Below are 14,756 nucleotides of genomic sequence, written 5' to 3'. Positions count from 1 at the left end.
TCAAGGACAAGAAGTCTGCTTTAAGGACCTAGTATGTAAGAAGTTAGATTTTGGTTCACAAATTATTAGTTGGAATTTTTAATATGATATATCTGTCTTCAGCTTATTAAACAAATATGATACTCCATTAGGGCTTGATATGGACTTATGCCAAAGTTGCGCAGTGTATGGAAGCGTATGTAAGTTAAGTTTACAAAATATCGATGTTCAAGAATGATATATTCGTTGATTATGTCCCTTTTCAGAACCGAGGATATATGAGTTTAAAAAATAGGACCTAGGAGGGTCACGGTGGCTCAGTGGTAAAGCGCTTATCTCTGGTAAGTCCCCTGGCCCCTGGTTCGATCCTCGGCCATATGAGTTTGTGGTGAGTAACAGTATAATGTCCGTGAGTTTTCTCTAGATATTCTCGTTTCCTCCTCCCGCCAAGTGAACTTTGTGGTGGACAAACACCGTGTGCGTGGGTTTTCTCGGGGTTCTCCCGTTTCCTCCCACTTTCTTCATTCCACCATTTCATTCATTACTCATCATCACCGTCTCCTTTAGCCTAACCGTGGGACGTAAAACTCAGATTTCATTTCATTTTCGTTTCCTCCTACATTCTCATTTCACAAACGCTTCCATCATCATCATCATCATCCGTCTCCCTTAGCTTAAAGGATATATTCGTGGGACGCTAAACTGAAAATATTCACTTCAAAAATAGGATCCCAGTCACTGCTTAGGTTTATATTCGAGGAAAGTACCCTCACCAGCAGGAATGTTACCGCTCTCCTCCAAACAATTTCCTGCTCTCTCACCAAATAGTTGTTTTCTCTTATGTTATGTTTGTTAAACTTGTTTAGTTCGTACAGAAAATGAAGAATGCTTGTAATAGAATATGGAAGTTTTTTTTTTAAAAAAACTTCAAACTACACCAACATTAAAATAATTTTAAAAACCTATTTTTTTTTTTTTTTTTTTTTAAATAACTTGCTTGCGTAACTGGATACACACAGTTGCGCATTTATTATTATACTATTGCATAACCATTGCAGAGTTTGGTTTTAGTTTTTCTTTGAGGTTTTCTTTCTCATATTTTCAACCATTTATACCCATACAAATACAGTCAAACAAACGGACTTCCATAAACAATTTTGGTTTTCTTATGTGAATATGAACGTGTGATAACTGATGAGTATGCGTAAAGAGTTAATTTGAAACAAGACTTTGGCTGGCATTTACTATGTAAAAGCCCAGTCCTCCTGAAAATGTCATAGGCTATATCGGTGCTCACCTGGAATCGAGCCCGCGACCACGCACACAAAAAGCATTAGCCACTCGATTATGAAGCGGTATTTAAATGTCAAGAATTTGGATGGTTCTTTAGCTTGTTGTATTAATAGAAGAAATTACGAGGAAATAACACCCAATGACAAAACTCCGGTTATTTCCCGCCACTTCAGGTTATTTCCTCCAAGACTCACTCTTTAGTCATTAGACGAAGCCTCCTTTGCTTTGCATACAGTCGTTATGTTTCTGTGGCCTTGAGAAGACGTTGATTTTAGTTTCTCGTTTTCTTTTGAGACGCAGTTTAGTGTTCTAGGAAACGAAACAAAAAAGGTAGGTAGATAGTCTGTTTTTCCCATACGTTAATTTGTAGACTGGGAACAAAAGTAAACAAAATATTAATGCTTGAAGGATAAATTTGTAGCTGAATTTTCACTTTTTTAAATTCGTAGTATTCAGAGGCGGCTTTAGGATTTTAATTTTTGGGTAGGCCTGCTCCCTCGCTTATGGATATACAGTATATGTCCACCGTTTGATTGATTAATGACAGTAGAAAATTACTTTTACAGTAGTGGTTGATGCTCTATTTGTTAAATAATTATCTACCATTCAATGTTCGAAGTAGATAAGAAGTAGAGGCGGTATGTTTCGATTTTGACTCCGACCTCTGGTGCTAGGGGTCTCGGGTTCGATTCCAGCCCCCGTCAAGTGAACTTTGTGGTGGACAAACACCGTGTGAGTGGGTTTTCTCGGGGTTCTCCCGTTTCCTTCCACTTTCTTCATTCCACCATTTCATTCATTACTCATCATCACCGTCTCCTTTAGCCTAATCGGCATAACCGTGGGACCTAAAACTCAGATTTCATTTTCATTTTTTTCGAGTTTTATATTAACAATTTCCTGCGGGAAAACTGTTGGGCCCCCCACTCGACTGTAGGGTATTCCAAACCTCCGGAGTATCCGCCCATGCTCAAAAGACGGCATTTACTGTATATGCGTTAAGGCAAGGAGACACGATTTTAACATATAACCATATTCACATGCACATGAAGGATAGTGGAAAAAATTATAAAGTTTGACGGCTTATTAACATAGGAAATAATATCACAAATAGAGAATACGATTGTAGTATATCACGGTGTACGAACAATTTGGATTGTAGTATGTCATGGTATACGAACAACTCGGATTGTTAGTAGATCCTATATCATAGTATATGAACAACTCGGATTACTAATATGTCATAGTATATGAACAATTCGAACGGGTCTTTTGAGTCTCCAGTATCCGAATGAGGCACGAAGCACAAAATTCGATTCTACTCCCCATTTAGTTAGTTAGTTGGTTGATTTGGGGTTTAGCGTCCCTTTCAGCCCCGATAAAAATTTTGCCACTGCCAAAAACTATAATCCATTTTAAATTTTTGATCAATTAGATTCAAACAATAAGAAGTTTGGCCATTACCTGAAAAACCTGCTTTAAACTTCTTTATCGATTCTACCTTATATCATTATAGCATTTTTCAAATTTCTGCCGTTCATGATGTAGTAAAATAACATACCTTTACAAATGTATACAGGATGGTTCGTAAACAAAACCGAAAAACTTTGGGAAATGTTTCGTCATACGAGTGCCTTATTTGAAATCTGGCTTTCGAAAAAAAAAAATGGTCTGCATAATAAAAGAAAGGGTCATAACTCTAGAAACAAATGTTGGATCGAGGTTGGGTAAAAAGAACATATTCCATATATATTGGCACATTAATGGAATCGCCCCCTCATAATACTCAACGAGCTCTTTACCGGACTTTGACCCGACATTTCATTCTCGAGTAGTATTGCCCACGGGACGGGAAATAAGGTTTTCTCGTCTCGTCTCGTTTTTTAAATCAATTTATGAAATCAGTGTGCAACTTCTACAAAAGTATTTTAAAATACCATCTTCCGTTTAATACCGTATCTATACTAGACTTCGATAGTTGAGAGCTGTGATTTACATGAAGCATTAGAATAGTGTAGGAGAGATGTGTTACCTATGGAGCAGATGAAAAATATTTGAAGACTGAACATGTTTGATAAATGAGTACTATCTGTTATTCTTAAGTTCTAAACATTGGACTACAATTAAATGTCACCAGTTGTTTGATGTTATGGGAGATGCATTTGACCCAGCTCAGCTGACTTCGACACAGTTAGAAATGTTTGCAGTAATGTTTCATGATTGCGGACTGTATGTTAGAGAAGAAAATTATACACATTAATAATAATAATAATAATAATAATAATAATAATAAATAGATGAAATGGTAATTAATTGAACGAAATTAAAACACGATATTTGTCTCCCAAAACTCACTCTTTTGGGGGGATGAGTTTCTTACCGAGCATAAGGGTTGAACTAGGAATATGAACGAAACGAAGCTGTTTTATCTTCTCGTCTCGGATTTCGAGGTTATAATAAAATAATAATAATAATAATAATAATAATAATAATAATAATAATAATAATAATAATAATAATAATGAGTTTAAATACTAAATACAATTAAAGTGTAGAAAATCTTTTAGCAGCGTTCACCTTCGGTGCTTGGGGTCCCTGGTTCGATCCCAGCTCGCGCCGTGTGGACTTTGTGGTGGACAAACACCGTGCTCGTGGGTTTTCTCGGGGTTCTCCCGTTTCCTCCCACTTTCTTCATTCCACCATTTCGTTCATTTCTCATAATCACCGTCTCCTTTTAGCCTAGCCGGCATAACCGTGGGACGTAAAACTAAAGATTTCATTTTTCATTTCAATCTTTTAGCATTCTGACCAACATGCAGCAAATCTACAAGTTATGACCAAAGAAACTGTCAAAACAGACGATGAACGTGTAGTTGACAAGGCAATATTTTTCTGCATTTTTCAGCTGCCCAGCTTTGAGATCAATAATTTTGTTTTTAATACTTTGTGAAACTTTGATGTTTGAGTGCAAAGTGAGCACTTGAGCTGAGTTGCACTTTTCCACATTTTCCAAAATATTGTTAAAGTAGGAATTTTCTTTAAATTTCTCTATGTAATTATTTAGTACTTAGAAAATATCACTTATGGGAATAGTTTATGTAGACGATATATTTCTCACTCTAAAAGGATGAGTCTTCAATTCAATATATGAATTCATTAATTGATTTAGATAACAAACTAAGCAGAATTGGTAGTTCACTAATTACACAAAGAAATAATATTCTTTCATTTCTGAAGTATTTATGACAAAACAGATGGGGCTTAATACGCATCTAAGGCTGGAATACACAAGTCATAAGTTGTTATAAAGATTGTTTTATACGGATAAGTTCGATGCGAGTACGCATGTTAAGTCGCAAGTAGATGTCGCCAGATTTTACACTACCGTATATACTCAATATATTTCGTGTATTGGGATATACAATATACAGGATGTTTCAAAACAACACCGACAACGTTTGGAAGGTGATTCCTGACACCAAGATAAGACAAAAAGTATAGACCAACCTGGGTGCACAAATGCTTTCTTTTGGAGGTATAGGCTACCGAAAACATGAAAAATTGAATTTTAAACGTCCATAGCTCCGAAACTATGGGACCTACCGTAGTCGGGTCAAGACTTCACTTAGAAACTAATATGTGCGCTATCAAAAAATCCATGTTTTAGAATCCTAAGGTACTTTCGCGACAAGTTTTATAGAGGGAGGTTTGCTACGGGCTATAATCTGAAGTACTCACCAACTACCACCATAAAAATTGTTGCGGAAGAACCGCAGGATTCTGAAACTTGGATATTTGAATAGGGCACATACTAGTTACTAAGTGAAGTCTTGACCCGACAACGGTAGGTCTCATAATTTTAGAGCTATGAACTTTTAAAGTTCATTTTTTCATGTTTTCGGCAGCCTATAACTCCAAAAGGAAGCACTTGTGCACCCAGGTTGGTCTATACTTTTTGTTTTATCTTGGTGTCAGGAATCACCTCCCAAACGTTGCCGTTGTTGTTTTGAAACACCCTGTATACACTTGATATCGGCTTAGAACTGCCTGATGGTTATATAGTTAGTATACGACACGTGTTGTATGCTGTTGTTGATCCTAGCTCATATGACTCGGATTCCACGTTAAGATGTGGATCCATGTCTCATATAGCGTCGATACAGAGAGAGACATTAAACTGTTTTCGACGAGAAATCTCGTATCTCGTTAACAGAAGTCGGAACAAAATAGACATGTATCTAATCTCGTCTCGAATCCTACAAAATGTGTCCCATCTCGTGCTCATACCTAGGTTGATGAAAGCTCTAATATTAAAACCGTCATGTCTCTGTTCCCCGTGTTTATCGTTAAATTGGATTTATATTAGTGTATTAATATCGAAAGAGCTAGAACTGTGAACTAGTCTTGTTAGAAGTCTTCTAATATGAGATTTTGTATTACCAACTCCACTTTAAACAGCAAATAAATAAATAAATAAATAAATAATAGAACCCTTGCATGGTATAAACACATTACCACTCATGCGTTAGAAAAGTTTTGATAACTATTTGATATTACTGATATTAACTATAGAAAATTGTTTCATTATCAATGCACGATATATGTAACATCCTTTAAAATTTCTTTTCCATTATTTCAGAGTGAAGAAAGTAAAGTGGATGCATATTTTATAAATAATTTTAAAAAGTATTTTATATATATATATATAATAGCAAGTTTATTATATCTTATAGGAAATCCACGCTGTAGATGTCCGATAACATGAGGAATCTGTACCCTGGTTTAATAGACGCTCAGGAAAAAATTTAATATCTATAAAACAAAGTTCAAATGCTTTTGATCTTAAAAATCTAAATACAAAGTTCTATCATTTGACACTTACAACAACAAACAGGATTAGAGTTCAAATATAAGATCCTGTTTTCAGAACAGATAGATGTAAGTAGGAAAGAGATAATATTATTAAGTTCGTCGCGAACATATGCTGTTAGTATTGTGATAGATACGTACTGAAGTTAAAATTGCTATATACAAATAGCATTTTGTTACTTTAATTTCTCTTGCGCTTCTCGCATCAGCCAAGGGTGGGTGGACAGCAAGAATGTATTTAAGTATATCTTTGTATTTAAAGCTAGTTATTTGGTGTATTGGTCTGGTTATGTTGCCCAGATATTTTATTCTTTAATTTCAATGTCGAATTTTCGTTTATCTTTTTCCTTCTACGGTTAAAGATTGGTGGTGTCTCGGTTTGAAGACTTCGATTGAAGATTATACAAGGCGCATGTTTTTTTTTTTTAAACGATATTTAAAAAAAAAAGAAAGAAAATGATAGGAGAAAAAATATTGTGATTCATATAATCACCACGAACCTCTAGACATTTCTGGTAGCATGCCACAAGCTTCCGTAAATCCTCTGTAAAAAATGTCACCTGAGAGTACAGCCAATCCAGAACTAATGTATTGAGCAGTTCACTGTCGTTGAAATGCTTCGATACAAGCCACTTTTTCAGATTAAGAAAAGAAAGGCCGGAGGCAAGGTCAAGAGGGGATGGTTGAATATTTCCCAACGAAATCTTTAAATTATCTCAGTTGTACGAACAGCCGTGTGTGGTGTGGACGGACATTTTATCAATCAGGATAATTCCAGAGCGTAGCATTCCTCTCCACCGAATTTGGATGACACGTCGCAGATTATTCATTGTTTGACAATAAACATCTGCTGTCATTATTCGTCCTGGTTCCAAGAATTCCACGGGAGTCGTACCCCTTTCGGTCCCAAAACACGGTTGCCGTGATTTTGTGAACTGATAATGTTTGTTTGAATTTCTTCGCTTTAGGGAAACTAGAATGCCACCACTGCATTGACTGCTGCTTAGACTTCCGAGTGTCATACTACATCGGAGGTTTCATTTCCCGTCACTATATGAGAAAAGTCATCTCCATCCTTCCCCCAGCGGATCAACAAGTCACATGCAGCTGTCATTCTTTGTTCTTTGTGAGCATCTGTCATCATTTTTAGCACCCACCTCGCACACAGTTTGTGATAACGTAGTTTGTCAATCACAATTTGATGCACTGTTTTCGCATACACTTCTGGAAAGTCTTTGGCAAGTTCAGCTACTGTGAATCGGCTATTGGATCGCACTTTCTTTTTAACGCATTTCCCAACATCGTCCGTTTAAACACTAGGCCTTCTGCTATGTTCATCATCATGAACATTTGAACCCCCTTCTGGTGATTGATAAATAAATAAATAATTAAATAAATAGTCTTTAATCTATTCACTAAAATTCAATAAAGTGGAGCAGGGACGTACGCAGGGGGTGGGTCCTGGGGGTCCGAACCCCCGAAATTTCGACTTTAGTGTAAATTTAGCCTAATTTTAGGGGCAATTTTAGGAATTTTAATATAAAATACCCTCATATTGAGTTTGGACCCCCTGAAATAAATTTTTGCGTACGCTACTGAAGTGAAGTAAGCTTAGCAAAGTGGCTTCAGCTATCCTCTTGAAAGATTTGGTAAGCTCCTGACACACACACACACACACACACACACACACACACACACACACACACACACACACACACACACACACACACACATGTAAACAGAGAGAGAGAGAGGAGAGAATTTTTTTTTTTTTTTGAGCTATCGAATACCGCACTAAAAGTGGTTATTATACTGATAACTCGAATGAGCATGATCGATTTTTGCCAGTGACTGTGTCATTGATCCACCTGGCTTTGGAAATTTCTGTTTGTTTATTCTGCCTCTGTTTGATGTTGAGAAATTATTCACGAATCATTATACGTGGGTCATTCAATATATATTTCCCTAAGCTGTAAAACATTATTTTTTAAGATACACTTGTAAACTATATATACATGCATAGCTGGATCCTTCCTTGCCTCTCCACATAATCCCCATTGAAATTCAGGAATTTGTAATACCATTGTACCAATTTGTCCAAATCCTTTACAAAAAAATCAGGACTCTGGCTATTGAGTACTCTCCTTACATTACGCTTCACTTAATCTGTTTCGAAATGTTCACCTTACAATGCAGACTTTAACACCGAAAAAAGCTGGAAGTAATTCAGCGCTAAATTGAGTCCGTATGGAGAGTAGGGCAGCCGTTCCCATCCTAATTCTTCAATTTTGTGTCTTGTTTGCGTGTCGATTGGAGGTGGGTGTTATCGTCAAGAAGAAAAAACCAGGTCACTTATGTCGAATTGCATTTCCCTGAAGAAGAGTTCAGGTTCGACATAAGCGACCTGGCTTCCTATCAACTGGTGACGAACAAGTGAAGTGGAATGTAAAGAGAGAGTGCTTAATAGCCAGAGCCCTGATTTTTTTGCAAAGGATTTTGACAAATTCGTGCAATGGTGAGACAAATGCCTGAATCTTAATGGGAATTATGTGGAGAGGTGAGAAAGGAGAAAGGACCCATCTACACATGTATGTACAATATAGTTTACAATTGTATCTTAAAAGTTTCCCTAAGCTGTAAAAAAATTATATTGAACGACCCACGTATATTAATATTCTTAATGCTGTAGCTTATTTGATACTTCAGCAACCAGGGACAAGCCCCTGGCGCCGTAGGGCGCTCGATCCCGAAGATATCGCTGCCTTAGGGAGGCTTGCATATCAGTAAATACGTACACAATGGAATGAACTTATAATGCGCAATAGCTCTATCACGGCCTTCAGCAGCTCGCATTAGTATCTGCTGAATCCAATCGTTCAAAGAATACAAAGCTATAAATCCCGCAGCTTAAATAATACCCTCAGTTCTTACTTATTATAGGAAACTTCTGACTGAAGTGTCTAAGACTAATTCAGTATTGTAAATAATTTTTGTTTCTTTCAACACACAGTGGATACGAAATCGCAATAATGGTAAGGAGTACAAAATCTGATAAATAATATTTTAATGTCAATCGATAGTACTGGCACCACACGGCGCGTGCTCTAAATGACCTTGCTGTTTCGCAAATAGTTAGTCTGTATACTGTAGATGTGTGGGTGAGTGGAAGTGGGTAGATATAGCTCTCGGTCTCAAGCCCCTCCTGAAATAAATTTGTTATATGCAAAACGACTAAAATTTGTCGTCACCCAAAAGGAAAAATATATGTGCTTATTCACATGTTGTCCGTAGCTCCCACCCCGAAACAAAATCCTAAATACGCCACTGTATAGTGGGAATATACTTTTACTTGTGGTGGCGTCGTGGCAAAATTAAGAACTAGATGCTTTCACTCAAATCCACAGCGACATGTCCAGTGCTTAGTTATTTCTATATAAAGTGATCAAATGATCTCGAATAATTTCTTAGATAGTTTACCAACTATACAAGCTATTAATTCTCGTTTTGATGGCTTTCTTAGTCTTTTTCAGCAAAATATTTTCTTTTTTCTTTTACTACTGATTTAGACCTACTGTTAGAGACAAGAGATCAGAATCACTGTAAAACGAGAGTTTTTGCATCCTCAAGAAGAAAGTAAACGAATTCAAAATGAAGAGCAAAATAAACGTATCTTGACAATAGCATCCGTCATCTGGCGCCGCGGTCTGGGTCAGGGACATGACTGAAACAATTGCGTGGATCGAAGTTCACGGAATGGCACGTGATTCTAAGTCAAAGTCGATGTGTTACTTTTATTAGTACTACTAGTTTAATAGCATGCACTTGTAGTTTTCAACTGATTTGAAATAATTACAAGTGAACATTTGAAGATAAGGCATTAAGTCATCCTTTTCGTATTATAAAGGTAACCAAGAAAGTTCTGTCGCTTTTTCACCCACCAACCTTCGAACATCGATATGTCACCTATGACGTACCTGGAAGATCAAAAATAGTCCTCATCAGTACCGATGACGTTCTGGAAGGCTATGGATTCCATCGCTGTAAAACTTAGTGGGTCGTGAATCGAAGAAGGTATCAAGTGCATTTAACCTCTATTAGGGATTTGAATTGGCGTCCTCTAAAGTGGTTGTCCAAGGAATTGAACAAGTTATAATCGAACGGTGCAATGTCCGGGGAATATGGCAGATGCAATTGTTTCCCATCCAAGGCGTAGAATGGTGTCCCGGGTCATCCTAGCCACATTGGGTTTAATGTTGTCCTGTAACAGGAGGACCCCTTTGCGATTTAGAAGTGCTGGCTCCAGAATTTTGAGTTTTTCTCGAACACGGCTCAACTGCTGACAGTCCACAGTTGCATTGTTGCTCTGACAGTAGCAGTTCCCAATGCACGATGCGCGACCAGTCCACCAAACGCACACGAGGACCTTCTTCTGGTGCAGTGCTGGTTTCAGCTGTTTTGGAACCAGTTCATGGATTGCTAACCAATGATGACGGCACCGTGGAGTTTCGTACAGGACCCACTTCTCATCACATGTCAACACCCAGTCCAGAAATGCCTCCTTCCTCAGACGAAACTGAAAGAAACACAGGTGTTTGCTCGCGTTGCCTTCTTGCCCGGAGTCAAATCATGTGGGACCCATCGACCCAACTTGTGCTTCCCAAGTTGATGGAGGTACTGCGGAATGGTTTCTCCACTCACATTGAATTGTAGTCCCAGTTCCTCACATGTGTGGCCACTGTTCGCCTCAATTGCTGCCTGAAGATCATTTTGTACATGTGTTGGTCTTCCAGCACCTGGTGCATCTTCGAATGTTTCGTCACCGTCCTTTAACTTGTTAAACCACCGCTGCACTGTCCACGTAGTCAAGACACCCTTACGAAAAACGGCGAGGAGGAATGTAAGAGGAACATGGACGACGAAATATGTCTCGCTTAGGCAGGCCCGTATTTATATATTGTGCGCCCCTGTGTTCTACATAATTTGCTGCCCTCTCCCAAACAAAGTTGTGTCTAAAACAAGGAAACAAGCCGTGATTTTGCAAACATACCAGCTCTTGTTAAGTAGCAGTTAGGTACTACAAATTACAAAAGTTACAACGTAATTTAAATGTTCTAATTCTCTCAGTGATGGTTACGATGTGGTATTCTGTCCAAAGGTAGGTGTTTGACCCGAAGGTCGCTGGGCAAGGTGAACCCATAGATAGTGCCATTGCCTTCATGGGATTATGGTGACGTACAAAGGACGGGACCTACAGCTTAACTTGGGATCCGAACCTCTTGTGTCTTCTCCGGGAATCGATCCCGGGATCCTTTGATTACAAGGCAATGAGCTTAACCACTCATTCATTGGGGACACATTCTCTCAATACTATCATGTAATTTATTCATGTGGGTTTTAATTTACTGTCCGGAGAAAATACATTCTATTAATTTCTAGAGAGAGAGAGAGAGAGAGAGAGAGAGAGAGAGTAGCCTACTAGATATCTAATGGGGGCGTGAGTTTGAAGCTGGGATTGACTGACATCCATCACTGATGCACCAATAATTATTGGTGATAATTTATAAGAAAAATAACTGTTTGCATTATTCACCGTCAGTAATGGTTTAATACCATCCATATTAATGATAAAATAAGCAGTTTGTCTGTCTGTCTGTAGCACTTTTCAACTCGAGAAGCATAATAGATAGAAACATGTAATAATATGTTTTAAAGCTCTAAGAGAAATGATCCAAATGACAGTTCCAGATTCCTAGGTCACACTTTAGCTGAGTTATGGGAGTACAAATTCCCCATAAAAGTAACATGGAGCATTTTTAAAATAATCGAAAACGACCAATATTAGAGCTGAATTCATAGTTTTTGGGGTCGATGAGATGAATAGTGACAGTTTAAATCCAATTCAACTTTAAGGTCATACTCCACTCCCCAGGAAAGGGGCGAGATTTTAAAAGTAATCGAAAGCGACATATATATATATATATATATATATATATATATATATATATATATATATATATATATATATATATATATATATATATATATATATATATATATATTAGTGTTGAATTCATAGTTTTCGAGGTCGCTGAGTTTAACGGTATCAGTTTTCATAATGTTCAAGTTCATCCTCACACTTTGGGATGAGGATGGGAGAGGATGATTTCTTAAAAATAATCAGATAAGCTAGCTAATTAGTAACTACCGTACTCTAATTAGAGCGAATTAAAACATCAAGATATTTTCTCGCGCTTGCTCGGGACTCTGTGGGTTGCTAGTTTTAAATATTACTTTATTGTGAATCGTAAAAAAATCCAAAATGTTGCCGCCCACTAAAATCTGTCGCCCTGTGCTGGAGCACGGAATAGCACTTAACGTAAATATGGGCCTGTTTTAGGGTGTCAAGCGGGTTTTAGAAAGATGTTTGCGTCCGTGAGAATATTTGGGGGGAACATAATTTTCCATTGAAAATCAAGCTGGAGAATATTAAATTTTGGGATGGGCAAAGGAACATTTGGGGATCATAATGCTGAATTTTGGAGGAAAATGGTCAATTTTGTAGAGTTGCATCCAAGCTCTTATTGGGAATGGACATCTCCGACAAGGCCAATGGGCAAGAACTTGCTTTCAGGCAGAACTCAAATACATATAGAATACATATCTGTGTCAGCTTGTGCTTTTCCGTAAACAGTGTACAGGGAGGGAAAAAAAATAAATATGGTATGATATTACGAAGAGATTTCTGTCCTAAGTAGAGACGAGTTCGGATATATCGGTCGGAAAAAACAGTATTAACCGACTTCAATAAAAGTACTTAAAAGCAGAAAATAATAAAAAAACGTTAGATAGCAAATAATAATAATAATAAAGCGCTTAAAAGCACAAAATAATTCATTACTAATGTTGGAAGTCAGTTCCAAAGCAAACAAACCAATGAGTGTATATTAGGCATTAATTTGTTAGGCTTAGCACAAGCTTCAAACATTTTTATAGATAATAGTAATGAATTATTTTGTGCTTTTAACAGCTTTGTTATTGTTATTATTATTATTAATATTATTATTTATTTATTTATTTATTTTTTAGGGCTTTCGTTTACTTTCACTTACCGTCCGTTTTAAGCTATAAGGTGTAGTCCTGTCACTTACACTAAAGATTTCATTCTATTGTAGCTATAATGAAGTAGTTAATTAAACACACTAGAATAAAACAACGGAAGTGATTGCTTACAATTGAGGAAGAAGAGGTTGTTTAATGAAGTCGTAAAACTACCTGTTTTTAATTAGTTCCGAGAAAATGTGTGACCTTTGCTAGGAAGAATTAATGTAGTGATCGTTCGCATCGATGAGTGTACCTGATGTTTAGTATTGTAGAATGTACCTGATTATCGTATTGTATGTTCCTATATGTGCAAGGCTATTGGGAACATTGGTGAATTAAAACAAGGAATTTTTTTTTCACACTCAGTAGCAGCAGAATATGTTGTATGTTCCGCATCTTTCGCTGAAAAGTTACGATGAAATTCTAGTTTGGAGTTAACAGTCAGGAATGCAACTCTTTGCGCTACGTGTCCCTCATTGAAAATATAGTGCGTGACCATTACTGTTTAAAAAACATAATACGTTACAGTTACACGTACTTCTTGAGATTGAATGTATGTGAAACTTTCCTTTACGTGTTTTTCTAGACTTAGTAAGCAAGAAATTTTGCAGCTTCTCAGAATCGAAATTTGCTTTACTGTACAGTATTTATACGGACTGTTTTCTCGCATAATGTATTTTTCCAAAGTTCATTCTTGAAAAAATCAGAGAAATAGGCCTAATAATATGAAAAAGATGATGATGATGATTAAGATGATGTAAATATCCTTTTTTTGCAGTTCCAAATTTGAAAAATTAACACGGAAAATAACTTCAGATTTCAATAGAATCAATATATATATATATATATATATAATATTAAATTATGAATATTTTTAATGTAGTATTTTGTTTTTTTGATATTTGCTTCTCTGGTTTTCTCATAATGCTTCTATTTACCAATTGTAGAATTTTTTCTATACGTAAAACATACATAAAAATATAGTTGTAGTCATAATAATCACTACAGACAAGAGATATCTACAAAAGAAACAATGGAATGCTTGAAAGTACTTAACATGAACTATATTTACTTTGTAATAAATACCAAATAAGGAAACTTAATATACGTTTCTTTCTTTCAGATGTTCTGAAGTACTAGTCAGAAGCAGCTGAGGTATTTAGCGTTTCCTTTTTATATTTATTGGCCCATATCATCCTCCTTAGCTGCTAAATCTATACATAATCATTCAAGATGTTGGGCCTGTGCGTTACAAGGAGAGCTGCTGGTCAGCTGAAAACATGTTCACAAAGATTTATTCAGTGGTCTTTGGCTTCACAGTATTCAACGGATGTAGAATATAAACCAATCAGAAGTGTTCTTTGTGCTAACAGAGGTAAGTTTTCAGTTTTGTTTATATTCAGGGTGTCTACTGACCTGGAAAACCTTGAAAACCTGGAATTAGCCTGGAATTTGCTTTTGGGCCTGGAAAACCTGGAAATAGCCTGGAATTGGACGTGAAACCTGGAAGTTTTAAA

At 36.7% G+C, this 14,756-nt stretch overlaps 1 protein-coding gene across 4 annotated transcripts in view; it reads left to right on the top strand.

Annotated features, from left to right (window-relative positions):
* Positions 1-14,756, top strand: part of PCB (Pyruvate carboxylase) — a 175,683-nt gene that overhangs the window by 91,742 nt on the left and 69,185 nt on the right. For 3 of the 4 annotated variants that reach the window (XM_081771970.1, XM_081771972.1, XM_081771973.1), the window contains exon 2: positions 14,363-14,614. In XM_081771970.1, the coding sequence (XP_081628096.1) occupies positions 14,473-14,614 (142 nt within the window). In that variant the 5' untranslated portion in view covers positions 14,363-14,472. Of the gene's footprint in view, positions 1-1,472; positions 1,603-14,362; positions 14,615-14,756 lie in introns of those variants that run through there. The other variant, XM_081771971.1, reaches the window with a different exon arrangement.

The sequence above is a fragment of the Thermobia domestica genome, chromosome 9, assembly GCF_964235325.1.
Source record: "Thermobia domestica chromosome 9, izTheDome1.hap1.1, whole genome shotgun sequence".
In the NCBI taxonomy this organism is placed as follows: Eukaryota; Metazoa; Arthropoda; class Insecta; order Zygentoma; family Lepismatidae; genus Thermobia; species Thermobia domestica.
Note: the sequence above shows the minus strand (reverse complement) of the source record. Positions and strands in the feature narration are given on the sequence as shown.